Genomic DNA, 17,750 nt, shown 5'->3' on the forward strand with positions numbered 1-17,750 from the left:
GTGTGTGTGTGTGTGTGTGTCAACTATTTGGGCAGGGACATGAAGCACTGGTTGGACAGAGAGGGTGCTGGAGGTTTTAGCTTGACCACTAGGCTGAGATCTGTACTCTATAGCTGTGTCAGTGGGGAGTCTTACTGGGGATCTGGAGAGAAAGGGAGAAACCAGCCCTGGACTGACTGTGATCTCTATGTGCTCTTAATGGAAATTGTACTTTATTGTGTGTACTTGTTATCCTTCCCATTGTGCATGCCCTCACTGGTGCTAGTGGCGAGGCTCCTTAATTACTGGTCCAGTGCATGGGTGTCACACTGTCACATGTTCATTAGTAATAGTTTTAAACAAATATCCATGGCAGGTAAAATTAATCATATCTACACAGGAAAAACATGTTTTAAGTATGTGCAAGTATGAAGAAACAGTTATTAACCATGGTGTAAACATTCTAGTTGAAGTTGCTAGTAAGTGTTTCACATTTTGTCTATTTGTTGCAGAATGTGGCAGGTAGAATGCCACAGAAGGCTGAGAGCTGCGGAACTAGCAACTGTGTATTTCTGCATTCATTATGTAAAACAGATATGAAATGCATTACCTTGACCTTCATTTCATGTATTTATTCATGCATTTAAATATCAGAATTGGACATCTGAAAGACAGCAACATTATCTATAATTGCAGGATAAGGGAGCTGTCTGTGGATAAAAATGACTGGCCCTGCTGTTGCTTTCTCATTATTCTAGCTTTGTAAGACTAATGTCATTTGCAAGAAGTAAGCTGGAATACTTTTACTACTGTTTGTGTGAAACAAAGCTGAAAAAAACTTACTGGGGCAATTATTAGGTGGTGCTAGGCTTGCCAGGTTTATTGTGTATTTGTGTGAAACAATGCTGAAATGCATTACTGAAGCCATTATTCAGCCATCTGATGTATATATCATCAACAATGTGGCTACAACTGTTGGGTGAAGGGAGGGGTTATGTATAATAAAAGTAACTTTTTTGTCATTTTCTCATTTTAATCAGTCATTAATCTGGTTTTGCAGCATGAGAATCAGTCTGTATGAAGAAAGTTGGAATACTTCATTGTAGATACTGTGTATTTATATGAAACAAACTTTAATGCTTTATTGTTATTACTTTTATTTTTTTTACCACAGACATCTGAACTGTATGCTGTCAACAATGTGGTCTATAATTACTATGTTTAGAGTCTAGCTGTGGATGAAAAGACTGACTTTATACTTATAAGCACACCTCCCATACTTTTCTGCATTGGTGGTCCTATCAATGGGAGAAATTGTGAGATTTCACATATTCTGCTTTCAGCAGTGAAGAAGTTAAAATGGCTTTCAGTGAATTTGCCTGAAAATGTAAAATAAATACTCTGCTTTTCAGTGTAGTACAAGTGCACATAGTTTATACTCTTGGCAAGAAGGCATATAGCTTGGCATTCATTGTTATTAGAAATCAGAAGTAAAATATTTTATCTTTATAAACTATGCAGTTTGTGAAATGTATTATCTACAAGCAGGTCAAGACGAACTCTTGCATGCAGCTGTGTCTCATCAACAGGACATGCAAGATAAGAGCAAGGCCGAGGAGTTATTCTTCAGGAACGGAATGATTGAAACATGGGAAATAAACTGTCAACAAACTGTCAGCAGACCAGCTTCATGGGAAAGACTTATTCTCAAAACTGCTGATGCAAGCTAGAAAAAGACTATAAAATGTGGACTTCTTCTTTTGTATGAGAGACATTGATTCTTACAGTCATGATGCTGTAAAGCTGAAGTACAGTTTTGCTACATGTGTATCTTTCATTGTTATACTGGATGTTGCCTAGTATGCAGTAAAGGAATGTCATATCAGATTGAACCGGCTCAATTGTCTTCATTGAGTAATGGTACAGACTACCTTTCAGTGTAGTGACATACATTTTACAAAACTTTCTTGACTGCATCATTTCTAACAATAGAGCAGAGTGTGGTCATGGCAGCAGATTAGCCTAAATCACAGGAGAACATACAACATATTGTATTTTGCTAGCACAGAAATCATTATTTTTTAGTTTCCCAAGGATACTGTTGATATTGTTGTTCAGCTGTGTAGTGCAAAGCAACACATCAGAGTAAGAGGGTCCACACATCTTCTTTTACAGATTTCACAGTTGTGGGTATGCTGCAGTTGTGGCAGTGAAGGGGAAACATTTACGAACCACTGTCTATCAATACTTTGGAGAATGGTGCGAACTTGGTGCATTGATGTCTGGCTGTATCAATCACCAACAGCAAAACCACCACTTTGCACAAATTACAACAGTGGACAACATAGTTAAATGATACCAGTGACTGTCATGCATAAAATGTTAAAGCTCCAACATGTTATAACCCAGCCATAAAAATAATAATAATAATAATAATAATAATAATACCCCCAGTGTCCATAACCACTGTGTGCACCCTCTGACAGACTGTGCACATGTTGCATACCAAGGTCATGGAAGTACTGCAAACTAATAAAATACTACTACTAATAAAAGGTAGCTCAGGATGTAGTCCTGAAAATGTGCTAATTAACTAAATGACCAAATTGCACAGGAACTAGTGTGCATAGTGCAGCTGTGCACAACTCAGAAACAGTTCCTTGTTTCTGTGTACCACATGTCATAATGAACTGTGGTAATGCCATGATATAGCTCTAAACATACTGCGCAAACTGAGGATGGAGTACTAAACAGCATTTATGCAAGTGTATACTGTTTATGAATATGGAGAGCCATTTACTATTTATTAAAATGTAAAAAAACAAAATTATCTTTAAACACTACATACACAAAAAAGAGAAATGACATTCAAATTCAGAGTAATACCCTAGCCAGCTTAAAATAACCCCCTCAGCTCAAAACCGCATTTACTCTAAAAATGCTAAATAAGACATAAAGAAATAAACTATAACCCAGACAGCATTTCCCTTTCACTACAAATAAAAAAGTTACTTTACATGCCAGCTCACCCTGTACAGAGACAAAGCACTAACTGTGGTCAGGTGACCTAAGGTCAGTTAGTGGCTAGGGTACCTGATGGACAGGCAGGAAGAATGGGTGTGCTCATCTTCAGGAATTCATACTGGAGAGGGTAGATTCCTTGAGGTCTGGGAGAGGCTAGAACTCAGGAAGATCACTTAAATGATGCATGTGGGTAGACAGAGGAGACATGGCCATCCTAGGGCCTAAGACAGGCACATTCTCACAAACCACACCTCAGGCTGTCCTAGCCTACTGCAGAGCATGGCAGCAAGCAGCAGAAGGGGTAGGTGTTAGAAAAGCCCTGTCACCAGTGTTTGTGATGCTGCAGGCAACTAGTTCCACTTTGTTCTCCACTTCCTGACCACAATACTACACACTCAGCTGGAAGGGTAATACCAGTGTAATCCCACATTTCTCATTCTGCTTCTGGTCTGTAAGGTGGTATCAGGGGACAGTGAGGGAGACACAGGACAGCAAGTGAATAGATGATGGTCAGCTTGGACAGGAAACAAAAAATAATGAAAAAAAAAACACTTTACAAACTATATAGGAATTCCAAAATCCAAAAATACTTTACTAATAATATAATATAATATAATATAATATAATATAATATAATATAATATAATATACATTTATTTTATTTATTTTACATTTGTTGACCGGGTGTGCCTGGCTGAGCTATTGCCCTTTTTCAGCGGAGGCCCGGGGAGAAAAGCTCCAAAGATATACAATGTAATAAAAATAGCAATACAGATACATTTCAATAAAAATAGCAACAGAGAATTTTGGTAGTTAAAATACGTAAGCTACATACATATATATGTAAGCTACATACATATTGTTGACAGATAAAACAGCACTATAAACAAAAATGAGAATGTTTAAAAAGTAGAATAAGTTGTATGGTTTGGTTTAAAAAGAGAGTTGAGTAAATATAAGGTTTTGTATGCAGAGTAGCAGAAACTTAAAAGGTTACATAAGAATTTCAGGGAGCAGTGTATAGATGAAGCTTTGGAGGTTGCATAGGAAGCATAGGATGACGTAGTTAATAGTAAGTTTTAGTAAGTTAGTTTGACAGTACTATAAAAGGTAGGTAATATCAGGGAGGGTGACTACAATGGCAGGGCCAGTGTTTTTTTAAAGTGGTCTTTGGTTGCTAGCTTAAATTGTTTGGAGTGAGTCAGAGACCTTATTTCTAGTGAGAGTTTGTTCCATGCAATACAGGGATGGTAGCTATATAAGTTGCATCCTGTGTTGGATTTGGGTTTATGGATTTTTAGTAGGTCTTGGGTTGAGCTTTAGAGAAGTCTGGTAGGGGAATAGTGAGAGATGAGAGAAGATAGACTTGGTCAGAAATCAGTCTGATATAGGATGGAATATATGATTTGGAGTTGAGATTGTAGGAACAGGTGAGGTAGTTCGGGCCAGTTCAGGTATTTTAGGGAAATACAGCATAATTATAATATAATATAATATAATAATGATAATAAAAATAAAATGTTCACTTAAATTAACCCTGTATAAATGAAATGTGTTCTTATTACAACAAAATGGGTAAAGAAAATAATAACCACAGTTAAATAATTAAAGCATGGCACTGTCATCAAAAGCACACCTTATTCTATCTAACCAAAGTTAAAAAAAATGCAAAACTAATAAACTGTAAGATAAACCTCACTAAACAACTAAACACATAAAATAAATGAACTGTAACTTCAAACAATATATATTATATTATATTACAATTTGTCGCAACAACTACAAAAAAGAAAGCATTCACAAGAATGTCCATTCAGAAAAAAGCTATGCAAACAACCTAAAGCCCTAGTTAGTTGAAACTCATGCAATTAATGTATCCCATATAAGTAAATGGAAAAAAATCTCTGGCATAAAAACACAGAAGAAAAATGTATAAATGGAGTGTGATGGTATAGTTACTGTGCCACTCATCATAAAACTTGTTCCCTAAACCTACAAGACATTTTATGTAGCACACACAATAGATTCCCACATATTACATACACACTAACATCTGAGTAAAATACATGTGTGTGTGTGTATGAATGTATGTATACTCTCTCTTTCTCTCTCTCACACACACACACAAACACACACACACACACACACACACACACACACACACACACACACACACACACACACACACACACAAACATATATGTGTGTGTAATAAATAAAGTATATTATAATATGTAATTACACACACAGATAATTTAAAATTCAAACAGAATATATGGTGATGAAGCCCCATTTTTTACTTTTAGTATGTATTTTAGTGGCTTATATTGATCAAAACATGTCACAAATCATATAACCATGAAAACTAAAAATCAACAAAATCAGCACATTTGAGAATCGTGACAATCAACAAATATAATAATTTACATGTTTTACAACGCAAATTTATAATGACAAGTAAGTTAGTGGGAAACCCAGATGGCACAGAGTAGATGTGCACCTCAGGTACCATATTTTCTTAAATTATTTATCAGTATTTGTAAACTGGGCTACGACACTGATCCAGCTGGACCATTTTCTGGTTCAGCTCAGGAGTTCTGAAAAATAAAAGTACAATTGTGAAACACAGTTTCGAAAGGCATCTGCTACATTCTACAATGTTTCTAAAGTGAGGACAAAAAAGACATTAGAAGGGGTAGCCTTGTGACACAGAGGGATAAAGCCCTTACTGCAATACAAATGACCCATGTTCGATTAGCCACATGGGCACTGGCAGGGCCACGTAGGTGGGTGATAGTGAGCACCTGATGTCGGCTCTCCCATCCTGAAGGGAGGTAGCCTACCTTGCGGCAATATATAGCCGTATTACGAGCCTGGTGAAATCCATGCCACAGTGTGAGTTTACCCAAATCTGGATCTCACACTAGGTGCCCTATGCAGTTGCCTAGAGCCTGCTGGCTTGGGAGGCATACTGGCTGGGAGCTGCCACTACATTTAATTCAAATAAAATCTTAAATTTCTTTCAGTGTGTGTGTGTGTGTGTGTGTGTGTGTGTGTGTGTGTGTGTGTGTGTGTGTGTGTGTGTGTCCTCAATAATGTCTATGCGTGAGTCATACTAAAGATGCATGCAAATTTAAACATTGGAACTTCAGCACAGGAGTTTTAAGCATGAAGAATTGCTTGCTCCCATTCCTTTTATCTGATGAAAGAGACAAGCAAATATTGAGAACAGAGTGTGTGTGTGCGTATGTTTATGTAAAATGCCCCAGTTAGGGATGGCAGGTTGGTTAACTTACTCATGCTCAAGCACTGTAACTTGATTACTAGAGACTAGAGCCTGAATCCTCTACATCAACTACCAAACTGTCATCGGGGAGGCATTTTCAGGAGCTGTTAAGTTTCAATGCACATTTTCATGGAATGCTGAGTTTCACTGCATTTTCAAGGAATGTTGTGTTTCAAAGGAAGAGAAGTTTACTGTTGCTGGTGCTCGGTCTGTTTTCAATGTATAACTGTTTTATTTAGCAAACAGCACTCATCAATGTTTGTGCTATAAAATTTGAAAGCAGTGTTAGCAGCTTAACAGGTAGCATACTCGCCTTGGGTGCAGATGGCTATGGGTTGTACTCCTACACCATGTAGTTGGAGTGCTGATATTGCAGTGCCCTTTAAGGAGTGATAGGGGTGCTGTATTCCAAAGTGTGTCCTCCTTTGGATGAGATGCCCAGTAATTATGAACCTGTTGTCAGTTTAACAGCCACTCCCTATTACAATATTATCAGCTTACCAATTTTTTTTAATATAGCATGGGCAATGTATTCTTCAAAGGCAGCAGACACTTAATTTGGACATGAAACACTGAAATGTAAAGTTGTTTGCATGCATCAACCTCTTCTTTAGTTATAGATCTCCTTAATGTGGAATTATTCAGGTGACTTTTCTTTCTGGAGACATTGTGTATATTTACTGATATTGGTGGATTGTAATGACAAAAGTTTTAGTGGCCTTTTGTGGTTGAATGTTATGAAATGGGTAGTTTTGTTGTTATTGGTTCATATGTTTTGTTTCATTGCTTAATGGAAAAATGTTCAAAACTACAACTTTAAAACACACTGTAACAACTGGTGTTATATTATACAAGGAATATAATTTAATACAATCAGGATGGTGCATCAAAGAACACATGCATGTATGCATGGTCCTAAAAATTTGTGCAAGGGGCCTATGGTTTGAAAGCAGCCCAAAGGTAAACTTAATCTGCCATTGGACAGATGCATTTTCTTTGAATGTGGATTTCAATGCCGTTTCAGTGAATGAGAGTTTCAAGGGCGGAGAAGCTTACTGCTTATGCTAAGTCTGTCTTCATTGTGAGACTGTATTGTTTTGGTTGGCAAATGGCTATAAGTGTTTGTGTTATAAAATGTATAGTATGTACACTGGCAAGTTTGAACGACGTCTATGTTAACTAGTGAGAAATATCAAAGTAATGGGAAACTGCATTAGCTAGGAGAGTTGCTTGGGGGGGGGGGGGGGCTTGATCCATTACCCTGCCTAGGACCCCATTTAATCATAATCCAGCTCTGGGTTTAACATTAATTTGGAGGTTAGGCATGCACCCGTGACACATCACCTACACAAGAGCTTGCAGAGCTTCCAAGGGGTGGGAGGGATTAGGAGATTTATCCCAGCAGATATGTGACACTGCACCAATGTCCCTGATCTCCTCACCATCCTCAGACGGAATAGTGTTTATTCAGGGGTGGCTGAGGTGGGTTCAGTAAGCTCAGTTAATGAGGAAGGAGAGGAGAGGTGCTGGCAGTGGGTGTTCAGCTGTAGAGAGGGGGGAAGACATCGAATTCCATGTAGATATTTCTAGATTTAAAATACTACACTTATTTGTAATTATGCATGGAAATATATATGGAAATGTGTTCTCAGGATGGTTGACGATACGATTAAACTGTATGAAAAATGGGATGACAGGGTACATGAATACAACTAAAATATACTATGCTATACAATGAATCGATGCAGTGTTTAGATAAAAAGACTTAGAGATGGCAAAATAAGTTATAGACATTGAAAAGCTGAGGAGTCAGGTATACAAATCAGTAAAATACCTAACTTCTCACTCCCAACATTTGCGTATGTGACAACGCCTATTTCAGTAGTTAAATTACAAGCGTCCTGTGATTTAAGGACAACAAAAATCATAAGGTTTCCATTACTAGTTCATAAAATATTTATTTTGTATTTGAAACATCTCAATTTTATATGGAACTACAAAGACGAGTCAAATTCTCCAAGTGTAAGTTTTTGCTTTGGCAGAAAGCTGAAACCAAATCCTTTGCAGTGGTGGGTACGGTTTATCCAGCAGAATCTCAGATATCCAGGAAAAAAATCCCACTTCGGCCATCCGAAAATGTGGAAACCCTGTAAATATAATTCATTTCAATACGTTCACCGCGTTATATCTGGGTTTCCAGTCTACATCACTTAAATATTTAAAATTGAACTTTATTTTCACAATTTGCGCTCGCTGATTTATGTTTGAGTAGGGAAGTATATAAATGTTGCACCTAGTACCATGGTATAATTTTACCTACTTAGATTCTTCATATTGCTTGTTGGGATCTCAGACGCATAGTCTGTATTGTCTTATACATATATATGTATAAGACAATACAGACTATGCGTCTGTATTGTCACGCATATATATATATATATATATATATATATATATATATATATATATATATATATATATATATATATATCTTTTAACACACAGTGTACGTTTCAATATGTGTTCCCTCGCCACGAAAACTACTTTTCTATTGTTCCTAAGAAGGAGTATTTATGGCAACACGTATCTTTCTGACAGTTAACTACTGCCGGCAGAAGTTTAACTAGTTTTATATCATATGAATGGTAGCCTAAAACTGTTAGTCTGTCCGTGGCAAGTTAGTCCATTTTTAGTTAGGATATTAAATGAAATGTTTTAGAATTTAACAGTAAGTTAACCACACTGTCCACTTTGCGTTTTTATTATTATTATTATTGATTTTGTTTCTAAACAAATGTTGGCTATGTGCTGTGTAACCGTAAGGCGGTTGACATACAGTCCTTAAAGGAGAGGATGAGGAGTTCTCCAACCCAGAAAGAAAAGCAGCAGAAACACCTAAGCTTGCTGTGTTGCGGAAGTCGTGACCTTCAACTTTAATTATACCTACTACCGAAGAAGCGCTGAAATTATAATTAGGGAAGTATAAGCATTCGACTGTCGTGATGAATCGATATATTTTACCTGTGTCCGTTGTGGGGACTATTGTTGGTGGTACGGTTTTAGTCAAGTAAGTGATTCCAGATGAAATAACTTGGTGTGCTTCCCACATACTTATCTGATTTTTTGTTATTGAAATTCCTACAGAGTGTAATTGGATGATTTGCAAAGTGTGCTAAGCATGTATTAAATGCTACCTTATACATTGATTTATTTTTTATTTATTAGTTAAGTTTATGGATAATAACTGCGCCATAGTTACTTTTAAACTTTCATATTTTTCCTGGTAACTTCTTTTGGTACTCCTCATTTACCTCGATCCTACTTTGCCTGAATGCGGTGCTGTGTTGCTGTGCGGAGCAGAGATAGGTGACTTATTTAGTTAAGTTTGTTGAATTTTGCAAAATGTCTCATATTTTGCTCTTTTCCTCGTAGAGTTTGTAGTTTTCTGGAAATTGCTGCAGTCTATAAATAAAATGTATGCTCATGAAAAACCTGTTATTTTAGCAATTCTGTAAGTTTGCAAGAGTAAAATTTAAAATATGTCCTTGATTTCTGCTTATTGTCTCCTTTTACGTTGTCTCTGATTTTTGCGCCAAGTTGTGAAGAGGTACGGATAATATACTTATCACAGTGGACCAATTTCAGACACAGTCTGGCTATTTATTGCATCATACAATGTATGATATACGAAAGTAAATAGATAAAATAGATATGATGTCACTTTGCCCTGTGGACTCCAAACTCTGCCATATTCTGGCCCTTTGGCAGATCAGTGATCACTTAAAATTCTTGCTTCCAAGTCAATACATGACCTTTACGAATTTCCTGTAAGGTCGTGGTTCCAGGAGTGTGAAGTTTGTGAGTGAGTGCACACACTGGGGATCACCTGCCTTACTTTCAAATTGCCTGTTGCAAAAGCAGCAGAGGCATTTCTGGTGACAGATGACTGTTATTGAACTTGTCTGTGTTTGGATGTGGTGTCAGGTTGTCACAGGAGGGGCTCGTTGCATGGTAACAAAGCATGATAAAACCTATGCAGGCGGTGGTACCATGAAGTAGAACAATTGTAGTGAACTCAGGAGCATATGGGGCTTAAATGTATCGGTCTGCCTGGGATGGCATGTGATGTAAAAATAACATATAATCATAGATGCTTAGGGGTTGTAGCAATGAATTAACAAATGAATAAAACGAGCTAGCATAGTAAAATAAATTTCATGTATAAGAAGCTAAATAATTGCAATATGTACCTTTATACTCTAGCAGAAAATACATGTTAGAGCCAGCTGTTGTAGTTTTAAAGTGTTTGTTTTGAACAGTGTATTTATAGGATGAGTAAATACAATAAAATAAATATGATTCTTTTTCCGAAACAAAACTTGAACAAAGCAAATTATCATAACTTTTGTGGCAAACACAGTTCAACTCAAATAGGTTCATAGATAGGTACTAGGCTATCTGCCCTAGGGCATTTATAAGCCTAGCCAGAATGTGTTGGCTTTCGCCTCCCTTTTAGACTAGATTCCTGAGCCTCTGTCCAGCAGGGCCATAGAAGTGATTCCAGGAGTAAATTTACGATTTCCCATCCACTCAATCAAGATTTCTCTTGAAGAGGGTCAGCAAGGGGCTCTGCCTAACATGGACTGGGATTCTATTCCAGAGCGAGGGAAGCCTTTGGGATATGAAATCTATCCCTCCAGCATGTCCTATTTATTATTGTGCTAAGGTTTAAATCCCTGGAACGTGTAGCTCTAATGGATTTGGTTTTCTTGAGGTGGAGCATGTCCAACAATTCCGGGTTAGACATGGCCTTGTACGTCAGGCAGAGATCGCCTCTTGAGTAGGCGGTAAGCAGCTGAGTAGAGCTGGAGTTTCTTTAGGTTCTGGTGCACATTTTCCTTACAGTCAGAGTTTCAGCAAGTTAAATTAATTTCAGATGTAATGTTTCTTTTGCTCTCAGGGTTTCGCAAGTTCAGTTCAAATATGGTGTTGACTTACACACATGATTTTGCAACCTAGCTGGCTAGAAATTAATGAGCAAATACTAACAGAGAACACAAAGGCAGAGCCAAGTCCATGTAACTTATTTTTTCACTTCCATACAAAAGGGGATAAATTGAAGTACTTTCTGCTTTTATAGACTAACTGATTTTCTCCCTCACAGGAGCACTCTCTGGAGTGCTTTCCTTCTAGTACATTTAACTCCTCTTAGAGTCCTCCCAGGACTCCCTTTGCATCCAAAGGTCACAAATCTAGTCACCGATAGGGCACTAGACCTTAAATAGACTTGTTTGCAGCTGTTCTCTCATTAACTTTAACCCTCCTGTATGTGTCTTTGTTAGACTGTCCTGTATGTTGTAACATATAAAGGGTAGAAGAAATTTAGAAAACCAAATTCAAGTACAGGCGTGCCAAACAATTAAGTATTTGAAATGGAAAAAAATGTAAGATACACACACACACATATGTGTGTGTATATATATGTATATGTGTGTGTGTGTGTGTGTGTGTATATATATATATATATATATATATATATATATATATATATATATACATGGCTCTGCTTTGTTTAAACAAAAGTACGTTTAAATGAATCTGACTTACCCAAGCTGATTTCTCTGAAATGGCATTTCATGAAATTGGCTTAAGAATTGGTGTCATTCAAAGGGGCTACAATGCCTGTCAGCCTGGGATGACATGCTCGACAAGCCACAATGCTGGGCTTTCGGATATTGGCAAAGGCTCTTGCCACCCCCATAGTGCCTTTTTTAGGCAAGGCTCAAAAGACAAACCCACCTCCATAGGTATCACAAGGGATAAGAAACTAGGAGTAATGCTGCTCAATGCCAGAAGTCTAAACCTCAAGATGCACGCACTCAAAACTCTCCTTAGCATGGAGAACATCGATATCTGTGCAGTAACAGAAACCTGGTTCAAGGCTCCCGAGAGCACCCCAGCACTATCAGGTTATACCTCATACCATGTTTTTCGGCCCCAAAACTTGGACCGAACCGCAAAAGGAGGTGAGTATCAGTATTTGTCAAAGATACCCACACCTCCAGGTTGGTGGCACAGCACGAAACATCAGAGACTATCCATGTGCAACTAACAGTGGGTAAAACTGCCTTCCAGTTTATAGCCTGCTACAGACCACCCTCCCAAACCCAGGAACCCCACTCGGCCTTCCTGAGAGCACTAGAAAATATGAAGGTCTCTCCAAACACCATTATATTGGGCGACTTCAACTACCCAAACATAGACTGGGAGCATTACTCTAGCTCCAACACCCTAGCCCAAAGATTCCTAGAATTTATAAACTCAAATGCTATGGAACAGCTTGTTACCACTCCCACAAGAGGGGAAAACATACTGGACCTGATCATCACCAACATGGGGACTCTCTGCTCCAGACCAGAAGTGTATCCCTCACTGGTAAGATCAGACCATAAACTAATCTCACTATTCACATCCCGACCCCAGCCCCTGCCCAGAAAATCACAGAGAAAAACTTCTCTAAAGCAAATTTTACACTCCTCAAAACCGAGGTGTAATCCTTCAAAGCCCCCGGGTCTGTGGAAAATACGGCCCAGACCGCAGAATCCTTTATAAACGCATTCTATGAACACCTTCAGGAATGCATGGATCATGCAATCCCAAACAAAACCGAGACCCAATCCTCCAAGGGCAGGCATCCTGTCTGGTGGACCCCAGCCATAAACAAACTATACAATAGAAGGAGGAAGCTACTACATGATAGAGAAAAATCCCAAAAAGGGAAGGCATCTCTGATCAGTATTAGCAAAAACTACGGGCACTCATAAAATTGTCTAGGCCAGGTTCGAGAGAAAAATTGCACAGGACACTAAGGATAATCACAAGGCTTTCTTTAGTTATGTTAGAAACCTGGGTGGGAATTCCCAGATATGCTCAGAATTGGTCCAAAATGACAAAAAGTACACCGAACCCGCAGACATTGCCAACATCCTAGCTGACAGGTTCAGCGCAAACTTCTCCCCCCCTTCCCCACCAAAAGGGCAAATATCTATCCCAGCAGAGTGCTGCCCCCCCTGACATCTCAGATGCTCAGGTAAGAGCCGCCCTCTCCAAAGCAAAAAACACAGCATCAGTGGGACCAGACGGTGTCCTGGGATGCGTCCTACAGGAACTCCAAGAAGAACTAAACCCAAACATAAAACTACTGTTCAATCTTAGCCTTACTACAGAATATGTACCCAAAGAGTGGTATACAGCAACAGTGGTCCCTCTCCACAAAGGTGGTGCCTCAACGGATCCTGGAAACTATCGCCCCATAAGCCTGACTAGCTTGGTCTGCAAAGCTATGGAAAGGATCATCATTGACCTCATAAATAAAGATATTGGGGACCTACAGACACTGGATCCTACCCAGTTAAGCTTTGTTAAGGGCAGATCCTGCCTCTTAAACCTGGTCGATGTCTTTGAAACAGTCACCAAGGCCATTGACGAGGGGAAGGAGGTCCACACAGCCTACCTGGACCTCGCAAAAGCCTTTGATATAATACCCCACTCTGGCATTATAAATAAGCTCACCAGCTTAGATATAAACCCCTGTGTCACTAGATGGGTTGCAAACTGGCTCAAGGACAGAACCCACATGGTTAGAATTGCTGGAGCCATGTCAGACTCCAAACCAGTTACAAGTGGCATCCCACAAGGCTCAGTCCTGGGACCTCTCTTGTTCGGTATATATTTCTCGCAGGTACAGGCCAACATGGAAGGACTGTGGCTGACCAAGTTCGCAGATGACTGCAAACTGGGCACCATAATCGACTCTCCAGCCGACACAAGCATCCTACAAAAGGGCCTCATAGAAACAGACAACTGGTGCCAGAGCCATGGCCTCAAGCTAAACACCAAAAAGTGTATAGTCATCCCCTTTGGCAAAAATAAAGTGCCCACAAATTACCACATAGATGGTAATCCATTAAGTACGGAAGAAGTAATTCAGGACCTGGGGACCCAAGTTGATAGCAATCTCTCATTCGACAACCACGTGGCCAAAGTGGTTAGAAAATCATTTTATATTTATTTTATTTATTATTTATTTTTATTTTACATGTGTTGACCGGGCTAGTCTAACTGGATATATGTCCATTTTCAGTAGAGGCCCTGGGAGAAAAGCTCCAGGATAAAACAGATGAAAAAGTAAAAAAAAAAATAGTGTAGAATAAAAATAGAGTTTACATAGAAAAAACATACAAAATACTGGGATACATTTTCAAGACACTGGTTTGAATCATCTACAAGATATTAACACCCTATTAAAAAACACCCTCTGAAAAACAAGAGTTTACATAGAAAAAACATACAGAATACTGGGATACATTTTACAACACACTGGTTAGTAATCATCTAGAAGATGTAAACACCCTGGCTAATAATAAATACAAAAATAGAGAAGACAATAGTTAAATACTATTTGCAAATATATAGAAAATGACATTTATAATGAGTGAAATCATAGAAGTTACAGATAAACTGTTCTGATTACATATACAATAAGTACAAAATTGACAAAAGAGGGAAAGTAAAAAAAGTAATCTTAATCAGTTAGCCCACCTAATCCTGAAGGGATTCACATCTAGATCAGGGGAGGTCATCATGCCTCTTTACTCATCCCTCATCAGGCCCATAATAGAGTACAATGCCCCTTTTGGGATGTGCCTTACCAGACACCTGCAGCAACTGGAAAGACCCCAAAAGTACCTCACCAAGAGGATCAAAGGGCTCAAACAGATGCCATATGCTGCCCGGTTAAAGAAACTCCAGCTCTACTCAGTGGCATACCGCCTGCTCAGAGGCGATCTGTGCCTGACGTATAAAGCCATGTCCAACCCGGAATTAATGGACATGCTGCACCTCAGAAAATCCAAATCCCATCGAGCTACGCGCTCGAGAGACTTGAACCTCAGCACTGAAATAAATAGGACATGCTGGAGGGACAGATTCATAACCCAGAGGCTCCCTTCACTGTGGAATAAAATCCCAGTCCAGGTTAGGCAGAGTCCCTCATTGACTCTCTTCAAGAGGAATCTTGATGAGTGGATGGGAGATCATAGATTTACTCCAGGTATCACTTCTGTCTCACCGTTAGACAGATGCACAGTATACTAACCTCGAAAAAGGGCATAGCAAAATTCATTTTAAAATGGGTGGCGAAAGCCAAACACACTCTGGCTAGGCTTGTAAATGCACTAGGGCAGATAGCCTAGTATGAACCTATGAACAAACGCATGGACTGCCAAATTCCTTTCCCTCTGAAAGGAACCACTTGACCACCATGGTAATTAACCAACGAAACAGAGCAAAAGTAAGCCCACCAAAGTGGGGGTGCTGCATCCCCCATGCCCGCCACACCCCCCTACTTAAATATACGAACTCTGAGATTGCACTAAATGGAAGAGGGGGCACAGTTCACCATGGTGGCAAAGTGGATCCTTTCACAGGGAAAGGAATTCAGCAGTCCTTGCGTTTGTTGAAATGTCGTTTCGGAGAAATTAGCTTCGGGTAAGTCAGGTTTGTTTAAACGTACTTTTGTTTAAACAAAGTAGATCCATATATAATGTCTGTGTGCATACACACACACACACACACACACACACACACACACACACACACACACACGCACACACACACACGTATTTGTTAACAGGGCTGGTGTTAGCATTTTGGGGGGCCTATACAAAATGTCAAGTTGGGGGGGGGCCCTGAAACATCCAGTGTAAGTATCTCCCTGCACTGCTACCCTTCCTAAACAACCTTTTAGTTCATGCTGAGAGTTTTAGGAGTAGTATTCACAAAATGAATTGTAGCTACAGTGCCGTTACATTACGGTAAACCTGTGTACACTGTGTTGATGTATTTCACAGAGGGGAATTCACAGTGACTGGCATGTAGTTGCAATTATTGTACATTACAACAACTCTGTGTACAGAGATGGACTTAGGTGAAATGGTGCTTTAGACATTGCCTGCTGTTTTGCATTCTACCACCACACACACACACACACACACACACACACACACATACACACACACACATGTGTTCGCGCGCACTCTCTCTCTCTCTCTCTCTCTCTCCATTGTTCCTCTCCGTTTTCCCTCTCACACCATGCAAATAATTTTTTTCTTTTTCTTCCATTTTGCCTTACTGTAGAGCATTTTCAAGAAGCCATGACTTCCTATATGCATATCCTTTTTTTTTTTTTATTTATATACAACCTTTCATCCAGTGATGGCTTTAACAGAAGTTATGATTAAGGAAAGAAATTCAGTGTTGCTTTTCAGCTTTAGTTTTCCTTGCATCCTTTCATCACATCTTACCCAACCAAGACAGCACAGTAGTATCCATTTAACTTGGTTAACACAGGTCAGTAGCCATAGGGTTACAGATGCTGTGAGGTGAATTTTAGAACATTTTCCCACCCTTTTAATTCAGTGGTGGCCTGAACAAAATCATGAGTAAAAACAGAATTTCAGTCTTATTTTCTCTTTGAAGGAAGACTTAAGTTGTGCCTCTTTGAAGGAAGACTTAAGTTGTGCTCGAGGTGTAATGGTCAATGCTGAAAAAACAATAGCTCACAATAAACTAACAAGACATTTGTTTGTGAGGATACACAAATCCTGCCTACCCCCCCCCCAAAAAAAAATGGATGCTTATAGTAACCTTTTTTTGCAGTCCTCTGAGGTTTGCAAGAAAAGTAAAAGAAACAATAACCACACTGTTCCCAGCCCCAGCATAAGCTTTAACAACCTCCTGTGCACATCTAAGGTTTAATTATGATATAAATGAAACTAGTAATGATCACATCATCCCCAGCCCGCCACACAACCTTCAGCAACCTTCTGTGCACACCTCTAAGCAAGGTTGGTTTTAAAATAGTTGGGGATTGACCACCACTAAGTCCATGTCAAAGTCCATTTATACAGTTTGGGGTGTGGGATCACCAGACTCCTAGAAGTGGGGGACTACCAGACCAGTAGAAGCTGTAAGGGTCCCAGTGTTCTCTCAAGTATTTTATGGTTTACTGTCATGCTACTGGAGGCCACAATAACGCCATCCAGAATTCTGAGACAAACATATTGAAAGACTAAAATGTTAAATCTTAAGGATGAAAAACACTGGAGATTGAAATTCTTGAGCAAAGAAGTTGACAGTTGTAGTATCTGGTGTCCTGCCAATATTTATTAAACTCTCCTGAAAGGGAAAAAAAAAAAACATCCCTGAAGATCAAGAGCATCAGATCGTCTTAAAATCCAAGGTAAGCACTGAGATCTGTCATTCTGGTTTACTGATGTCTAGCACTTACCTTGCTCATGTTCATTCACTGATTATAAATCAGTAATCTTTTTCTCCTTATTTTTCCCCAAAAAGCAGCCACTTTGACATGCCACCAGACAGTCAAGAATGATTGGGGAGG

General features: G+C 39.1%; 1 protein-coding gene across 1 annotated transcript in view; it reads left to right on the plus strand.

The window, feature by feature from the left end:
* Positions 1-8,864: 8,864 nt before the first annotated feature.
* The window catches only part of RDH13 (retinol dehydrogenase 13), a 407,557-nt gene continuing 398,671 nt past the window's right edge, over positions 8,865-17,750 (plus strand). The window contains exon 1 of the mRNA XM_044057463.1: positions 8,865-9,356. Coding sequence (XP_043913398.1) covers positions 9,292-9,356 — 65 coding nt within the window. The 5' untranslated portion in view covers positions 8,865-9,291. The remainder of the gene's footprint in view (positions 9,357-17,750) is intronic.

The sequence above is a fragment of the Protopterus annectens genome, chromosome 1.part2 (genome assembly GCF_019279795.1).
Source record: "Protopterus annectens isolate FY-2018-M chromosome 1.part2, PAN1.0, whole genome shotgun sequence".
NCBI classification, from domain to species: Eukaryota; Metazoa; Chordata; order Ceratodontiformes; family Protopteridae; genus Protopterus; species Protopterus annectens.